Source organism: Diadema antillarum, unplaced genomic scaffold (assembly GCF_040938485.1).
Source record: "Diadema antillarum isolate AM-2024a unplaced genomic scaffold, OU_Dant_1.0 seq00000098_RagTag, whole genome shotgun sequence".
Taxonomy (NCBI): domain Eukaryota; kingdom Metazoa; phylum Echinodermata; class Echinoidea; order Diadematoida; family Diadematidae; genus Diadema; species Diadema antillarum.
Genome location: NW_027271187.1, coordinates 764,468 through 784,215, shown reverse-complemented (window position 1 = coordinate 784,215; position 19,748 = coordinate 764,468). Strand labels below are relative to the sequence as shown.

The following is a 19,748-nucleotide window of genomic DNA, read 5'->3' as shown; positions in this document are numbered from 1 at the left end:
TGGTCCTATCAGGCATGGTTTAGTGGACATTAAGCAGGAAATTGTCACAACGTCGGGGTTCGCATTTCTCTACTTCTACAGTGATGCAGCCTTCAAACTTGACGGCTTCAACATATCGTACAGGTATGTGAAATTTGCCACTGGCTGTTGTCATGGGAGGTAATCTGCTCGAGTTTCATAAGAATGAAATGGTCCTGCAAGAAGAATCACAGTGTAATGATGATGGACATTGAGATCAATGGCGTGTGACACGCATGACTTTAAAGGACAAGATTGTTGATTATTTTGTCCTTTGCTGCCATTCAGTGAGATGCAACGATACGCCACCATATTATGTGATTGCAGGTGTGTGATGTAGGTACAGTCTTGTGTAAATTTTGGCAGACTTGAAGGTTTATGGGAATGAATAGAAATAATTGGTAAGGGTATTTTGATTTTTAGCAGTAACATTTTAATTCTTGTTCAGCAGTTTTATGGCTCTGCCCCTCAAAAATGCCCAAGTCGTCATTCTGTCATAAACGTTATTATTATTATTGTTATTATTATTATTATTATTGTTGTTGTTGTTGTTGTTGTTATTGTTATTATTATTATTATTATTATTGTTATTATTATTATTGATAAATTCTGATTCTGCCCCATCTGTCATATCAAGATTTGCAGTTGAAAAGAAAAGACAAATACTCTTCGTTTTGTAGCATAGGTCTTTACACAAGCAGAAGAGTATTAAATGGCTTTGATGCTTTATCTTTAAGCAGCATATTTATCTGATGAGAGTGAGGCACATAGGAGTGATGCATAAAAAGCTTTTCCCTAAAGGTACGTGTTCACAAGGGGTTATAAAGATGGGAAGTTTGGATGCATGCACTCAGTGATATTATCTGTGGCTGGCTGATAGTAAACATGAGGTCATGTACATTTCAGGTTTTTAATTGACTTCCATACGTACATTTAAGGTTTTTAATTGACTTCAGAGGTCCTGTAGACTGGTGCTGTCAACACCTTTGACACTTTTTTTGAGACAAATTTAGACAACAAATTAGGTGAAAATATAGGACCATTCAATGAATGGTTACCGAGGCAAATGCATTAATTGCATTTTGCTCCTACTTGAATGCACAGGAAGGTACTATCTGACCTACATCATTTTCCTCACCTACATCGTTTTCCTCACGTGGGTACATGGTTCATGAATTAATTCCAGATGTAAAATTCTTTAGTAGAAATTAATTCTTTCAGACAGATTCAGGGACAAAGACTAGTGCATCAAACGGGTTTCAGTATAGTATCAATTTTAAGTCTGTTAAAGGGAAAATTGGACAAATGGTACAGACAAGTAGCCAATGCATGTTATGAAGCGAACACCAAATCTGTTTTTATCAATTGCCTGACAGCAAGGTTTGTTTTCTCAAGGTACGCTCACATGAAGGATAGCTGTCACATGCAGGGTAGTTGTAGGCTGTTTCCGTGCAAAGCTGTATAAACAGACAAATTTACCATCAGAAAATTTATCTGTGAAGAGACTTCTGAGTTTTTTTAAAGGAAGTGAGAGACATGGGGGTGGGTGAGTTTCAAGTGTTCTTTTCATGTAAACATCTCTGTCCAACAAAAACATAGCGCAGCTTGACCTAGAGCTTGTTTCCCCGTTTAGAGTTTCCTGGCCTATTTTATTGTCCTTGGTAGGAATCTAAGGCTGTGTTTATCTAATTTGAGAGAGAGAATCATGTTTCCAAACGCATTGGGAATGGTGTTTGCGAACATGGTTTGAAACGCAATTCTTGGGGTGCAGAGTTGGTATCCATCATGCAATCACGATTCGTGTGTTGTCACTGCGCAGCTGCTTTGCGCCCTTCGACCCAGGAAGTAAAGGTCAACTGCATGCTACCATATATGTCTCATCATTCACACACAAATAATGGGTAGAAAACACAAGCGGAAACAGCTGGGAGTTGACCTTGAGATATAAATGCGTTTCAAAACGGTATTGCATTTATCTTCTCGCAAAAAGATGATTGTGGTCTCAAACGCGTTTCAAAATGCCCATTGAATGGCGTTTCAAAATGGCATTTCTAAACGCATTTGAAAGCACGGTTGCGTTTAATAGCTAACCCTGGAAAATGCCTCAAACGTGTTTAGGATGGTGATTCTGCCTCAGAAAATTTTTAGATAAACGCACTCTTATTTCAATTACATTTTCTCAGTTCCATCCAAACATCACAGATATGCATTGTATGTGTGAATGCATGTTAAAAGTGTTTTGAAGACACAAGAAAGGAAGGGTGAAATTACATCTTGCTCTTGTGCACTTGTGCCAAATTGATAATTTTCTGCAAATTTTCGTTCTCCAGAATGATTTTCACTATAAGATATTTAAGCCCCTTGCTAACATTTGCAGATCAATGAAAAAAAAAACAACACAGCTTTAGTGCTTCAAAATAGCTCTAAAATGTGAGTTAGGGATAAAAATAACCAACATTGAAAAGTAAATCAGTATCAATGTTAAGTATTGGTAAATTACATACGAAATGCTATAATTATATAATATTGGATGCACTTGAGTGGTATATCAGATATATTGCATTCATCAACATGAATATTGCACGAGTCGAAGACGAGTGCAAATATTCATGTTGATGAATGCAATATATCCGATATACCACGAAAGAAATCCAATATCATTATTATTATACATACAAACCACTTTCCACGACAACACCACATTCAATTTCAAAAAAAAAAAAATGAAAAAGGGTTTCACTCACATTCGACATGAAAGTGATCAAAACGTCCACGGCAATTCTTTCTCTGTTAAATATGCTCTAAAAACATCAAGAGCACTTTTTGTTGCCTTTCGTGTGTTCAACGCATCTTTTTCTTTCAGAATGTTTTCGAATGTTTTCGAGTCTAAAGTCACGAACCGTGGAGGCCGCCATTGTTGTTTACAAAAGCTAACCTTTCAACTTGTATACAGAGGTACAGTACAGTACAGTACACAGCATAGTAACTGCCGCAGACCGGGCCGCACAGACGATTTACGTGTACTCCTATGGCATTTCTCAACCTCATCGCGCAATGCCACTGCACTTTGCTTTCTTTGCAAGCGATACTGCGCATGCGTTTAAAGAAACATTTGAGTGCGTTATTGACAGCAGAGTACAATATTGGAAACAATATTATACTCTTTTTCTCCATTGATATGGGTAATCTAAAATGCATAGGACAGGTATTATGCTAACAATATTGCATGTCACTAAGCAAACCCCTTGCAGAAATATTGATACATGGTTTTATTGTATCAAAAAAGTGGCTTGTATGTATAATAATACAAAATAATGAAAACCCTTTCTAGAATAAACTGTCACCGTGACAGTTCATTGAAAAAGTTAGTGATATCTCCTTATATTCTGTAGCGTTTATTGCAAAATTTTTGTGTGATAGGGTGTTTGTGATATAACTGAACTGTACATAAATACATCAAATGTGATTAACCGAACAGTTCTGTGTCTTATCACTGCTCCCAGTGTTAAATAGTGGCTTTTGATTTTGCTGACCATTTTTTTTAAGATCATTGTGGCAAAAGGTATAGGGAAGCTTTTGTTGTCTGTTCATTGCAGTGTCTACAATAGTACACTGTACATTATATGTGTACAATGTAACTTCACACTCCCTGCTTAGTTGTAATTTTAAAAGACACTTTGGAATTGCATCACCTTGATACTATTGTATGCTAAACCAATACCATCATCAAAAGCACAAAGAAAGAAAAAAATAAAGAAAGAAAATCCAGTCAACCAAAACATATTTCATTTTGGCCTGAGATGAAGTATGATGTCATGTGTGACAGTACAACAACACTGTATACACTGTATATGTATGTAAGTGTCATATAAGCCAGTCTCTATTAATAACCACAACATTTTCAGAATCAGTCTCAGAATCGATGTCCCATGCATTGATATTTTAAACATTCCCCATTATAGATGTTCAGGCACATGGTTTTCAATGAGCCATAGCAATTTAGTGTATATTTTGCACAATTATAGTTAGAGTTGGTTTCACTGCATTGCATTAATTAGTGCATACAAGTTGAAGTCTGTTATTCAGTGTCATAACCATTTGTAACCTCTTTATGCCATATAGGCCTACATGAATATAAATTTGTCAAAAAGCATAACTTGTTCATGGTAGTCCATAGAGGATGTACCTGTAAACGGGAATGGGAGCAACTACAGTGCTGCAGAATCATAGATCCCAGACTATACTGTGTGATGGGTTTGAGTCACTGGGCCTTGACAACCCCATTCATTACAGGGAAGGAGTTCCGCAGTTCTAGTTCTGTGTGTTTTGTGTGATTTCAACTACTGTAGGAACAGCATTGCTCATCCAGATGCGGGCTTTTTACTGTGCATGTATATCCCTTTGTTACGTGTTGCAGTTATCAAATGAAAGTAAACAAAGCGTGTGGGTGTGTTTGCAATGTGTACCCAGTCCTGTTCAGTGGTCTAGTCCTCAGTAAACAAGCACTGCCTGGTATTGGGAGCCCCGTACGAGTCAGAAGTTAATCATTACCAAATTTAGACATTAGACCCAGCAATTTGGTAATTTTGGTAGAGCATAATATTCTTTCCCCTTTACATCATTGTTAGAGACCATATCAGCTTAATTCAAGAGAGTGCAAAGGGATGCTTTGTCCTGGTGGGCTGTGTACATAATATGTTTATAACACACAAAGTAATTGTACCTTGCACCCTCTCAGGTTTATATGTGCTCATGTGCATTTGGAATGTGTGTTATTCTTGTCAGTGGTAGATCTCCTCCCCCCCCCCCCCCCCCCCCCCATCATCAGAAAAAGAAGAAGAAGAAGAAAACAACTCGGCGTCATTAGCAAGAAAAGCTAGGGTAAAGAGCCTCGGGACGTTTTCCACCGATATTTGATTGCCGCGATCACATGATAGCCTCAAATCATTTGAAATATTATAAAAGGAGTACATAGTCTGAGCTGAATGTGGGCTGTAGTGTGGTTTTGTGAAGGGTCGCAGCAGCGTGATCTGTAGGGTTACAGACTGCCATAATGAGAATCAGAGATAATTGTGTCTCTATTCAAGAGATCCAAAAGATTAACAACCTCTGGGACGACGCCTCCTTGGTACAAGAGGCAGTATTTGTGTGTGTGTGTGTGTGTGTGTGTGTGTGTGTGTGTGTGTGTGTGTGTGTGTGTGTGCGTGTGTGCGTGTGTGTGTGTGTGTGTGTGTGTGTGTGTGTGTGACTTGATGATTTTGTGAATACCTGTTGACTTATGCAAAAATTCACTAAGCACCATTAAATACATCTATAGACAAATGCATATTCCAGAAACGCTTTTACCTGTAAGTTGGAACTTGAAATTAAGATAAAAACCACATTATCGGGGAATATACAGTTTATGTAGGTGGCAATGAACATCAATTGCAGATTTATGTAGATACAGTGTATAATTCACAGCTCGGCAGGCCACTATAGGTACCGTTGTTTTACTCTTTTAACATCAAATTTTATGATCGTTTTTTTTTTTGAAAGAAAAATGTTGTATGATTTACATGTAGCTACTGTACCTTAGTGATAAATTTTTAGTTTTGTGTATCCTACATACTGTATGTATGTTAACACTGTTGAATTCACCTCTGATATTTAAGATCGTTACTGTCATTATAATATCATTACTGCTAAGCGTTTCATCCATGTATTCAACAAGTAGGTATAGTGCAATTTAAGCGCTTCCCCCCTGCTTCCGGTATCGGCTGCATTCATATACGCTGCCATCAACATGTTAGGTAGCCGTCTGTGAGAAACGTCATGGAGTGACTAAGGGAGTATCCCTGTAGCCGTCCAATTTAGCACTCATTAGGGGAATCATGCGGTAATGAGCATGCTTCATTGCCCATCTCGCAAGGCCAACTCTCCATCACTCTCGGCAAATTAGGAGTTCTTCTCCCTCCAGTATAGTGCCACATAAAGTCATCAGTTTGACGGCATGAGCTTCAAGAGACAGTCCATGCCAAGTTGACCTTAGAACTTTAAAGAAAACAAAGATTTTCGCAAAGCTCTCAGTGCTTTTTTTGTGGTAATTTGGTTGTTGTTGTTATTTGCTTCTAGAAGAAGAGGAAACTTTGTCCTTTGCATCACATCATATTGTTTTATGATTGGGACCAAATTAAAACAATCTACATTGTATGCAGTCGTGATGATTTTACAAATGGGAGGGGATCATATAACTGCTATTTTATTGATGGAATGAGTTTATAATGTGTGTGTGTGTGTGTGTGTGTGTGTGTGTGTGTGTGTGTGTATGTGTGTACCACAGATTAGCAGTAGACTTGTGAGGTTATAATGTCATCATTTTTTCATCAGGGCCCATTATATTCCAGTTCATGTTGAATTTTATAGTTGAAGCCACGTCAGAAAAGGCGTACCAGACAAAAATGAGCTCATCCAGCATATGGTTCAGAAATGCGATAGGAAGATGAGAGCGACATTTTGCATGGCAACCGTTTGATGTAAAGCCTTGAAGGTTGTGTAATTCTTGTCAGCTGTAACATCACCATTATATGACTCAATATTGTCATGATAATTTTCTCCATCTCTCTCAATCTTGCCATCTCTTTATCTCTCTCGCTCATCTTTTCGTTCATATTTTCTCCTCCTCCATCCTCCTCCCTCCTTCCACAATTGTAGCATCGACACATGTCCCGGTGATGGCTGCAGTGGACGCGGCATCTGTGACAGCTTCCATCTCAATTGCTCCTGCGACCCACTGTGGCTCGGGGAGGCCTGCGACATTCCAGCGTGTCCCAGCAACTGCAGTGGGCGGGGCTACTGCGACGCGGACTCGGAGTCTTGCGTGTGTCATCCCGGCTTCAAAGGTAAAGTGCATTTTTAGCGGGCCGTTGATGGATGGTTGGGATAGTGCAGGAGAGGATTAAGGCGCTGGAATGAGGGGAAGAGGAAAATCTAATGAGACAAGATTTACAGTGACTGGATGTGATGGGGGGAGGAGGAGGAGGAGGAGGAGGAAGGGGAAAGGGTGGGGAGGACTGGAATACCCCCCCCCCCCCTGGATTTCATGTGCAGATATAAAATCTTTTATACTGCATTGTGCATGAGAAATAAGGGCAATTTTGTAAGGAATAAAAAAGAGGAGAAAGGGTAATTACACTGCAGCGTTATGGGGGGGGGGGGGTGGGTGCAGTACAGATTGTAAATTTAATACGCTTGAATCAGTGACTGCCAAGTGAATGTCAGTTCAATGCATTTAGAATTGATGTTTGAATGCATGAATTCATGGAATATTAGTTTCTATTGAAATATAAAAATATCAGAGTTTTTCCTGTGAAGCAAAATAAAATGCAGTATAATGCTCGCATCAAATTTACATACTATATATAGCACTGCATCAAATGCAATGCCATTGATTACTAGCCAGCATTGCTTCAATTAAGGACTCAGGTTTTGTTCTTGGGATAAAGATTCGCTGATAGTCTTCATGTTTCACAATGCCCACTATAAGAATTAAGAAGAGAATCCAGATCCCTTCCAAAATAAAATCAAAAGAGATTCCTGGAAATTACAACTTGGGGGAATGAAAGTAATTTTCTCAACCCATCCAGAAAACCGAATTAGTGTATTAAGTGTCATGTCAATTAATAGTATTCTTGGTATTTTAGGAGCATTTTGTCAATATGTAATCACGATCTCAATCTCACCATTGTGAGTTTATCTTCAGTGTCCTCATGTTGCACAACAAGTAATGTTCAAGGAAGTACATGTATCTTGAGGACAGATTTGTGAAGTGAAAGCAACCAACAGTATTTCCTGTCCTTCATGTGTAGGGCTGGTACGGACCAGTACGTGCAGAGGAAAGGCCTTTTAATCTGGTAGTCAAGGGCCATGGGGGGGGGGGGGGGGGGTACTGTAGGCATGAAAAAAACAAATCTTAAATTTTGAAAAAGGATTTAGGTTCACTGTTTTTGTGAAAGTGCCTCGAATTGGGTGTTCCGTCTGCGCAGACTAGAGTCATGCATGGCATAGTAGGAATTAGGTGTGCACGAAGGCATTTACTGGTACTGTAATTTCCAGCAGAGGACTTAAAGAGCTTTCAGTATTAAATGTTGGTGTTCACCGATGAATGAACATATATCTCAAAATGGTGCCCAGTTTCAAAACTGGGACAGCCAGGAAACTGCTGAGTGAACGTGATCCACATTTTATGATTTACGAAGAAATGATAGTAATTGAAAGGTTGAAAGGATGGGAATACAAGCAGATATTTCATTGATTAGAATCTTGGTTAATCCCATGATTATGAAGGCCAGTGTGGTATAGGTTTCTTATCACCCGTAAAATCTTGAGGGACATCAATGGTATGCAGATAGAGATACCACCCAATGACCAGCCACGCCAGCCAGCTAAGGCTTTCATTAGTTCTCATCCTGTGAAATGGGTTATTGTATACACTAGATATTTCATGAGATTTTTATTTGTGCAAATTTTGCATGTCAGGTGATGTATGTGAATTTAAAAACATGGGGAAATGTTAACTCTGTTCCCGACATAAATGCGATGTGCACGCGTACATTTCTCTATACAGAACTGTATTCCACAATTGCAAATTTAAGTGCTCGTAAAATTGTCATGAGGTCCTGATTTGCGAGAATTAGACTTACTAAATATATGGCGTAGAAGATGGTTTGATAGAAAAGGGGGGGGGGGGGAGAGAGAGACATGTGTTGTCTTGGGAATCAAATTCTCATGTTCCTTTTTTTTTCAGTTCAACTGGAATTTTGACAGAAGCTGTCCTGTCCTAAATATAGAGATGACCTTTTGAAGGGCCTTTTGAGAGATAAGCAGAGTTTTAAGAAATCAGATACCATTCTCATAGCATACAAGTATCGTAATGAATCTCTGTTAAGTTTGTTAGTTCCTGGAGGGATTCTGTGTTAAAACTCAATTATCCCTAGATCAAAAAATGAAATTAAAACAGAGATACAGTCCATCACTTTTTTTGTGTGTGTAGTCTGAATTCATATTTTAAATGTGATATGAATTGTTGTTTTTTTCTTTCAGTGCCTGTGCCCTGAAGCATCCCAGAGATATCATGTTTTGAGGTTATTTGTCTGTAAACCCCAGATATATTGTTAACAAGATTAAAGAGAGAAAATACTTAAGTGGATTTTCATGATATTTGGCCTAGGCATATCATGCTACATGAGAGGTAGATGTGCTGATTAGATTTGGAGATTAAATTTCTGACAAATTTACCCAAGGTTGAAGGCTTAAGGACTGTTAATGTTGCCTTCAAATGTCATTTTCCAACAATTAATCACATAGGGATTATTGATGGTACAAAGGTACAACATAGGAATAATTAGCCAATCATACAAAATGATGGTGGTAAAGAGTCAAAGGTCAAGGTCAAAGTCACTCTGATCAAATTTCAAACAAAATGTTATGTTCCCATGTGTAGCTGCAGCTAGGTCCCCTCCAAAGGGAATGTGATATTAAACATATGGCATCTTTCTTAAAGAAAGATGCCATATGTTTGAAAATATATCTCTCATGTGAAGGGTGTAGAGTTTTGCCCTTAAAAGTGCAAAGGTTAAGATCAAGAAACAAAATGTAAACATATGTGTAAGTCATGGGCCCCACTTGCCTACACTTGGCAGTCTAAAGTAATATGAAACGATGAATTAACTAAACTGCTCCGTAGTGTTTCCTTCGATTCCTAAACTATGAAGTGCTTTTTTCAAAGAAATTGCAAATATTCACTTTCCTCTTGTCAGTTTTTTTTTTTATGATATTGGGATGAACTGTATCACTAATTACTTTGTAGCAGCCCCTCAATATTCATTTCCATCAAGTCCTTAAAGAAACAAGATGTATTCTTTACTGATTCTGATTGTGATACTATGTTACAATCAAATATGCCATTATTTCGATGCTTGTGTTATCCATGTATATTGTTTGGAAAACTAAAAAAAGAAAGAATAATTATCAGTAATGAGAGTACATATTACCTTGACTAATAGACTATAGCATTGATAGCAGTGCAGCAAAGTAACCAAACAGACTGGAGCAATATATTGTATCCCATATTTCTTATTGGGAAGTGGTAGCAATCATAATACAGTTGTATTGACCATGTTGTGTCAGTATTATCCTCCACGTGTAAGTCTCTCACTGCCAGCGAGAATATACCAGATACGCTTCCGAGATTTATGGCCTCAATAGGGTTAACCTTTGTGGACTGACCTGCAAAGAAGCAGCTTGGCGGTCCCAGTCCTTCATCCCCGAGGAAAAGAGGAGCCGATGCTATCACTTTTGCCGCGTGTGAAAAATCCATTCACCGCAATGGATCTATTTACTCTGTCTGGGTAAACACAAGCTGAAGATGCACCCAGGCTCCCGAACAGAATCCTGGAATTACTACGTCACAAACTTTGCCACATTAGGTTTATAAGATGTGTGACAGCTTCATTTGTTCAAGCCAGAGTATAGTTTTGGGACAAGTCCTCAAGAAAATGATAATCTATTGAAAATTTTTCTTTGCGGCAGTCATCCTTGAATGTGTATATTATATTTTCTGAAATGTGCTTTTTCCATGCCAAATTTATCTACTCTTGTTTTGTCATATGTACTGTCAAAACTAGAAACTTCTGTGGGAATGAACATTACAGTCAATTTATTTGATATTTTTCTAGGTGCTTCCTCTCTCATGCCAAAATATTCCTCTTTCGCTTTAATTTTGAGGTTGTGTGAGATCTTTGTAATGTGTATACATATGTCGTCAGCAGAGTTTTATACACAGTTTGCTCTTTCTTTTTCTTCAGTTTCAATCTGCAGCATTACTAAGAATGATATGAAGTGGGAATTTCAACCTGTATCCACTCAGAGCATTACTCTCCCAATTTTTCTGGAAAATAGAATCATCAAAACTTTCATCAGATCATCATATCTTTTATGCCAAGCATTCAGGAGATGATTTGTGATGATACCCTTTGAAAATCAAATACACTGTGCAAATCATAATGACAGAGTGCATAGAACTTTGCTGTATAAGACAGGGCTATACAGCTTGTTTGCAGCGTAGGATTATCATACACTAACCGATTTGTCCCGTCACAAAGTCAAGGCAGGAATTAGCTCGTGGCAACATGGGCTGTTTATTATACGCACTGCAATCTTCGAGTTCGCGAAGAACGCTCTCATCCAATTTGGCATGAATTCAGGATGTTTATGGAGTGAGTGCGGCGGAACGTGCCGAACGAATTGCCGCAAACATTGTCTACCGGGAGGATCAGACAGTATCGATATATATATATGTGGAAGGGGCCTCATGCATGATATCATGTTTGAGAGTATGTGTGTTCGATGCACCGACACACACGACTGGCATCCCGACAGATTGAGAATTCGCTAGGGGGGCAGACATTGATTTTACATGTCATAGACAGTGTTATTTCTTTGTGTGTAATGTGTTTCTCTAATTACATTGACATTTACATAAGATGGCTAGAATAATCCATGATGAAGATGATTTTCAGTTGTTTTGATGGGGTCAAGGAATAAAGCTCTCAGTACAGGAACTTACCAAATTTGCAGAAATTGTCTCTTTTTTTGTCGAGAACTGATGAGGCAAAGTTTATGCACATACAAAGTGCTATATGAGGTAAAAATAGTGCTGGCTCCTGAATGTCATAAGATGACCTCAATTTGGACCAGTGAGGGCCAAAACTTTTTGAGAGAAATAAAGATTAATTTTTTTCAAATTGCCCTCTTTTTCAATACAAAATTGACAGATTTAAGTTTTTGTAGTATGTGTGCACTGTTATCGACAAGGAGAGGTTTTTTTTTTTTTTTTAATAGGTAGTTCTGAATGGCCCGCTTGATTACGTTGGCTTGTGGCAAGTTTATTAAAGTAGTATGCGTGAAGTGGCGAGTAATGAATTGACTCAATTTATTATACGTGGTCTAGAGTTTGGTTACATTTGGCTCCCAAGAAGTTACCAGATGCTTTATTTTTCTTCCATTTGTTGGTTTGCTGAGCACTGCTTTGTAATATTTCTGTTAATAAATTACAAGTGTGCAGACATTATGATTTAAGTGTCATGTGCTTGTTATGGCAAAAGTACACATAGTGTTATGACGTCACCACCCCCCCCCCCCCCCCCCCCCACCCACCCAGACTGCTATAATTATAGGACCTATATGTTGATTGTCATGTCATTGGCTGGAATGTGGTGATATGTTGCAAAGCCATTTGCATGGCACGCAGTAAATGGGGCATGAGTAATTACATTGCACCAACTTCCTCATGCCGACACGGAACAATTACGTGTGGACCTGTATGATATAAAGTTCTTCACTATGCCAGAAGTGGTGCTCTTCAGCACCATAAAGAAGAAGTACAGCTCACCATAAAATTCCCAAATTTGGCGAGAATGAAGTGTTTGCAAATGTCCTAGTGGGTTATCCCATCCAAAACTGTCTATAAATCAGCAGGAATAGGGCTGTTTTTGATTTACATTGTATTTGAGTCTCTTGTGCAAATTGTGGTTGAGCAAAGGTTACTCCAATGACGAAAAGGCTTGCCAAGCCCTCTTGTAAAGAGCTACAATGTCTTCAAAAATAGTTATCCTCCGTATTTACTGAATTAAAAAGGGGGAAAAAGGGATATATAGCATACTGGTTTAAAAAAAAAAAATGCTTGCAGCTGCTTTTGGAGTTGTGTCAATGAAGCATCCAAAGATACTGTACAGGTGCCAGTCAGTGCAGTAGAGAACCTACAACACCATCCATGCATACAATAAGGTTGACAAAGGAACAAATCACCCACATAGCAGAGTCTAGTGAATGCCTTTTGTTAGAATATAAATTCTGGGTCTTCTTCCTGGAAAGCCAGGAAATATTGACAAAGGCGCTGTAAAATTTTGATCATCTGTAAACTCAAAACTGCATTAACAAACTGGTGATTATCACCTTTCCTTGATTAGCAATGAGATGGAATCATGTTCAGTAGTTGGTAAGGGGGGGGGGGGGGGTGTTTTTGTACTGTGTCCGTTTCTATACTTATAAAGCTTGAAAAATGTAAATCATGACTGAATGAAATTAGGTGGGCTACAATAAAAATCAAAGAATGGGGGGGGGGGGGGGGGGGAGGGGCAGAATTCCAAGGTATTTAAGTAGTAAAATATTTTTTGAAATTATTGACTGAAAATATGATTTCAGCAAGTGCTTCAGATTTTTGAGTGATAGGGGAATGCGCATATATAACAATACAAACAGTTATAATATATATATATATATATATATTGTTGTTGTTGTTGTTGTTGTTGTTGTTGTTTGTTTTTTTGTTTTTTTGAAGAAGAGAGCTACCTGGTTGTCCCAAAAGCAATTTCTGGTTAAAAGTGAGAAAGAAAAGGAAGCAGATTATACCGAAACTTGATATGTTCATTTATCTGTAGTTTGGGCAGTCCAGTCAAATTGCCTTCAGGGAAGAAAGAAAAATAGTCAGTTTCCGTCAAATGATGCAGATTCATTCAAGATCATGATTCACCATCCCTCTGTTGAGGACTTTGGTTGGTTGACAATCGCCATGGCAACATTGATTCAATATGCTGACAGCACCAAACACTGGGACAGATCTTTCACTGGCATAGGCAAGAGTTCTTGGCAATCAGTATTATCATATCACTCAACAGCTATTTTCGTGCTTGGCTCTGGAGATAGGGAATACTCGGAAATGTCACTTTTACATTGGCTAGCGTGAACATTAACAGCAAGGTCATGATAACTTACACTCATTGACAATTTAGAAAAGAAGCTATGCGACATTCCAGTTGACTGCAGAAATGGCTGTGTGAGAAACAAGGCAAAGACTGCTGTGTGTATTTCCATTGAAAGTAAAGTTGTTGTACTGAAATTAAATGCATGAAATGCCTAAATGGCATTCTTGCTGTGTTGACAGCAAAAGTTAGTTGTTACTCTTCATTAAAAATCATTGAGTGTTTGAAACATTCTGTTTATAGACTGTTTGAGGGACAGTGCATAATCTTAGTTTAAAAGCATTAAACCATTCAAGACTGAAAGATCTTTATACACTGTAGCTGAACAGCCGTACATGCTAGTATTAATTGCATAATGTGCAAAGGGAAAGCCACGGTGTGATTTTTTTTTTTTTTTTTTTGAAGTGTAAAGCTGATTGTCAGAAGTTTCAAAACAGTACAACTGTTCGTGACCAGATTTACCATGTTGAAGTTTTCCCTAAAGATAGTAGTGGAGGTAGAATAAACCACTTTTTATGGACATAGATTTTCTAGCATGGGGATACCTATTTTGAGATGCCTGTGTGGTGACAGGGTTGCTTAAATTACAATTTTCTCTCCGCTGGGATGTTTCCTGCATCCATTTTGTATCATTAATAACATACAGCTCAGAGAGTAAAGTTTTTGACAATTTTAAAATTTAGCCAACACATTGTCTGTAGAGAGGTAGTGTGTGTAGGGAGTTGACATGCAAGTTGTGCTTTTACTTTAGACATGATATACCTGTGCCTTCCACTATGATTCTGTATGTTTCCGCAGCTTCACAACTGGTGACACAGAGGGTCTCTGTCATCGCTATTTTTAGATTTGTCATCCGTAGACTACGATCAAGCTACCGTAGTCATTCTGTTGTGAAACTGCAGAGCGGAATGCAGTGATGATGTTACTGCATGCACAGTACCGGGGCGCTTGTTATGACACAAACTGAGATTATGATGATAACGAATTTGACTACTGCTGCTTGCTTGAGCAGTCTAATGGCAGGATGGTCCCATAATGTGTGCGTTGGGTCAAAAACACTGGATAGCCTTATTCAAGAGGCTTTAACCCTTGACAGATTTGACAGTTGATGGAGAATTGCAATGATATTAAATGGAAAGCTGGAAAAGATGATTTAAATGTTTTGTGCCTTTGGGTACATTCCCAGTGTGCTTGCATGAGTCTTCATGGTGCTTTTCATAAATACTAGAAACATTTAAGCAGTGGCTTTCACACTTTTGTTTTTAAAATAGATCTGCCATTGACCAAATCTAAAACTGTTCCTCCTTCAATTTCCTTCCCTTTGTTTTGGGTGTTTTTTTTCTACTCTCTCTCTTTCTTTCTTTTTTTTTTTTTGGTGTATGTGTGTGTCTGACATTGACCAATTCTGAAACTCTTTCACGTTCAACTTCCTGCGTTTTTGTTATTTTCGGTGTGTGTGCGTATCTTACAGGACGTGACTGCGGAACTCGCGAAGCCGACAGCCTCTGGGAGATAAGGTCGGGCGTTATCAACCAAGGCCGAGCCTCGGCCAGTACAGTACTGGTCGACGATGACCTGTGGGTCATTGGCGGATACGCGTTTGATGATGACGAGAACGTGACCATTTCAAAGTAAGTCCCCCAATTTGGTTGCGCTTCTGTTACAACTGGTGTGAAGTTGGTCTCCGATGCTATTAATAGCTTCTATGGGCAGTGCATGTATAGACTGCCTTTGAATAATGAGGAGCCGAGCACAGCTGTAATGTGTGACATCTTTCTATGAATGAAGATATATTGACCAAAACTCTCTAATACCTGCAGGATGCATGGAGGATGTTTCTACTATTCCATTGTAGATTATTTTTCCAATCTTTTTTATTGTGTGCATATGTGACAAAACACTAATGTTTGAATGTGACTGAATGAAATGTGAGCAGATCCATAGAGTTGATTGTGTGCAGTTCATCTATTTTGTCATAGAGTTTTGTTCATACTGCGTGAGCTCAAGACATGTCTTCATTCATGTTGTCAGTGGCAGTAAATCCAAAATGAATGGCAAGAAATGATATGCCCCACCCGGATTAGGATACATGCATTTCCCAGTGCCGTACATTTTTCACCCTGGTTATTATACGCCTGCCTTTTGAAGTATGGTATGTAGGGGGCCATATTATGTCTCATGGGGGTCTGCATGTGGTGGGTTGATATTTGTTATATTTTGTCAGAAGGGTCATTGCAAAAAGCTTTTGCAGCAAACTCCTCCCACGCTTTTCGAGCAATTAAGATGAAACTTGGGGCAGACGACCTTGAAATGTACAAGACAATTTTATCTTCTTGTTTGGACACAGTATCAAGCACGGCATATACGTGGCAGCCCCGATTTATCGTTCAAAGCCCTGAGGAGCGAACTCATCCCTCCGCTTTTGAGCAATTGAGATGAAACGCGGTATTCGTGATGACCCTCAGATGGTAGATGAGTGAGGCTTACCTTTCATGCGTGTCGGGGCAAGGTGTTGGTCGCCGTAGCAACCAAGATTTATCGCCTTAAGCCCCACCCGAGGGACCTGCACTAGACCTTTCCTCTCACAGTGATATTTCTGCAACATTACTTTTGAGGAAATTTCTGTTCATTGCTAGTATTGACAAATGATTTGCAAGTTAAGCTAGGATCTTTTATGGCAGGCTGTGAAAAATCAGCAGGTGATTAAACCACCCAAAAATAAGGTGATCTGGGAATGATAAAAATACCGTGCTCATTTCCATGCTTGAAATCAACAGTGCCAATATGACAGACACACAGAGAGAAATGATAGAAAGATGTTGGCCACCTTTATTTTTTCCTTCTTTTCTATCATACTGACTTCAAAGGTCATCCATGACAGATGATGGTTGTTTATTTGGTGGATTTCATTTAAACTGGATATGGAGGTGTGCAATCGGTCATTTTAGGTTCTTAAACATTTTCTTAGAATGGTGCTGTCTCCTGTGGTAGGCCACTGCATCAAAATTCTTGAGTGCGTTCTACCATCCACATTTCTCGCCAAATTTTGTTCAAATTTGTTGTGGCTGTGTATCACAAGTAAACCTAGCTGCACATCAATCACGGTAACGGCTCCCGTAGAATTTGAACTGAAAGACCCCAGAGAACGATGGCTCACATTTTTCACCTCTGTAATGAAATGGTATACATGTACATGATACAGATTCAGATTATTCCAGGAGATATGTGTACAAAGGAACATTTCCAGTGCCACTGTTCTGTTAACGACATAGCACATTCCTCTTTTGAAATGAATTGTTTTCATGCTGCTAATTTCATGATATCCTGTAAAAACAACACACATACACACAAAAAAAAAATAAATGAAGAAAAAAAATCAGTATGATTAATTGGACCTTTTCTTACAGGAATTTTTTGTTTTCCGTTGTTGTTGTTGAATCATGGTATCATTTTAATGTTTATTGGCTAGGTTCAGGTCTGTGCCGTCTGATTGGAATATACAGAACTTCTAATGAAATTTATCTCGGTGGCATGAGGTTACAGAATGAAGTGCTATGATTTTAGATCAGATGGTTTTCCATGCTTGAAATGAGATTATGATGACCCGTTACTGTGAATCATGCTCAGACCTTCGCTCCAGTGTTACTGTTAGGAATACCTTTCAGTATTTTTGTTGATTGTATATGATGATGATACAAAAGGTAGTCTGTGTTGTGAAAGTGACTGTCTTTTGTATTTTTTTTTCCCAAAACAAATCTGCTAGTCAGTGACTTGGTTTAACGGTTCCTTTGTTTGATTGTTAGTTTGTTTGTTTTTCTCAATCACCTCCCCTTCCCCAACCTCTTTGCTTGTAAGCCTTTGTGTGGATGAACTATATCCTTGTTCATTTTTGTTCTTTAAATACCACCAAGTACATTCCCTTTTGACTCATGGAGCTGAAGTTATAGCTGGAATAAATGGAAACTTCCTACTTCTGCACTAGCTCCTTGTTCTTTCCTCCTGGGCTATCAGTTCATTAATATTCGGCATTTATGTCTATCCTTCCTGCCAAATTGTGTTGCCAATGTACACTCCGAACTACGGCTACTTGTACAGGTGTATGTCTTGCAAGACCTTTTTAAAGGTCAGTGACCTTTAACAGTGACCTTTGATCTGTCATCATCCAAACCACAGTGACCTCATCAAAATAACTTATCTACTTTCTATACTGCCTGTCTATTATACTACCTTTGGACATTACTGGTAAAATTATGACAGAAATATATTACATTCCATACCCAAAGCATAATGACCTTTAATCTGGAGGGATGCTTCTAGAAATCTATTTATCAGCATCATTCTCTACCTCCTGAAGCATAAAGCATGAAGCATAAGCTCCCAATTTTCATTCCTTATTTATTTCTTTGTTTAAATTGCAATTTGTAATGAGATCTTGGGTTGACAGAAGGACAGATGGGCAATCAGAAAACATAACGCCTCCAGCATGCTTTCCGGACAGATGCACAAAACGATTATAAGAAGCGTACACTGCTATGGGGGGCAGGCAGGGCTTCACTGCACTTCATGTTCCCATTTAGTGCAGAGTGGCATTTTGCATGCGCTGAATGTAGCTCTCCCATTTTAAAAGCTGCGTACCTCTATTCACTCCTCTATGATAGGGAGATAGGTTCTGCATCATAATTATAGGATCGCAAGCCAAAAAGGTCAAATAATCGGAGTTTCAGAAGTCCATCCATTCCAGGTGCATGGTTTATCTTGAGGTTAGTATAGCTGCCTCAGGTGTCAGTGAAAGTGTTTTCGTCTCTGTAGTTTCACAGTGATTACATGGCAAAGAGGTGACAAAAACTGAATACCATCTTGTGGTTATGGTTGCATCGCTCATCACTCCGTTAGTCTACCCCCTAGTCCCCCCCCCCCCCCCCCAAATGAAACGTGTCACAGTCACTTGAGATATGAACGTCTCGAAAGGCATCCTGTCGATTATCGGCCCATTGTATTCGCATCCAGTGTCGGGTAGAGACCTAGCTGTGAGTGACAAGACTGGTTTCTATCATGACCGTGGCCGTATGGAAATTAGGTTCCCTGCTTATCCAAGATCTGGGGGGGGGGGGGGGGGGGAATCCCTTGTGCTAATGGATGGTTGCAGAGGCCCTGCTATCCCTGCTGAGTGACCGTCTCATCTTCCCAACTCATGCTTGACTCATGCATGCTCCAGAGGCATGTTTGCTTTTGATGTGTGCGTTGTTTTTTCTTCTCCTCCTCCTCCTTGTCCTCCTTTTTTTTTTTTCTCCTTTGTTTATATACTGGGCTAATGACTAATGGGAAATCTTGCATATCAAATGCTGAATAGATGCATTCTACATTGTACACCGGGGTATGCAATGAGGGACTGCACGCAAGGGACTTTGGGTCATCGCGGGAAGGAAGAAAGGGAGCGTGGTTGAATTGGGTGTACTTTCAGGCATGAGGATGAGTTTTGCTGTCCAAATGCTATTTGGAAAGGGGTTGGCAAATCTGTGTTTGCAAAGATGTGTATGTGTATGTGTGTGTGTGTGTGTGTGTGTGTGTGTGTGTGTGTGTGTTCAAACTGAGATAATTATCATTTCACAATCTGTATTACGTAAGATAAAAGTGTACCCATTACCGAGCCAGGTTTGTGAAAGAAAATGACTCAAAATCCCAGCATTCTGTCGAGTGCATCGATATGACAGATTTTCCTTGTTTGGCAGGACACTGCCATGGTGTAAGTCTATACATCATGATTGTTGTTTCTTCAAGACTTTTACACACAGCTATGAAATCTGTAAGACCAGAAATTTTTTGCGTGCATGAAACTTTGATGAATTTCACTCAAAGCTGAGTTTTTCAAAAGTAGAATGCACACAAAAGTTTTTGTCTATAAGCAACATACTGAATGCCAGTCAACAATTT

The 19,748-nt window shown here is 39.0% G+C and overlaps 1 protein-coding gene across 1 annotated transcript in view; it reads left to right on the top strand.

Moving 5' to 3' along the window:
* The window catches only part of LOC139726792 (attractin-like protein 1), a 97,850-nt gene that overhangs the window by 33,728 nt on the left and 44,374 nt on the right, over nucleotides 1-19,748 (top strand). Inside the window, 3 exon segments of the mRNA XM_071637784.1 lie at nucleotides 1-123; nucleotides 6,712-6,899; nucleotides 15,289-15,448. Coding sequence (XP_071493885.1) covers nucleotides 1-123; nucleotides 6,712-6,899; nucleotides 15,289-15,448 — 471 coding nt within the window.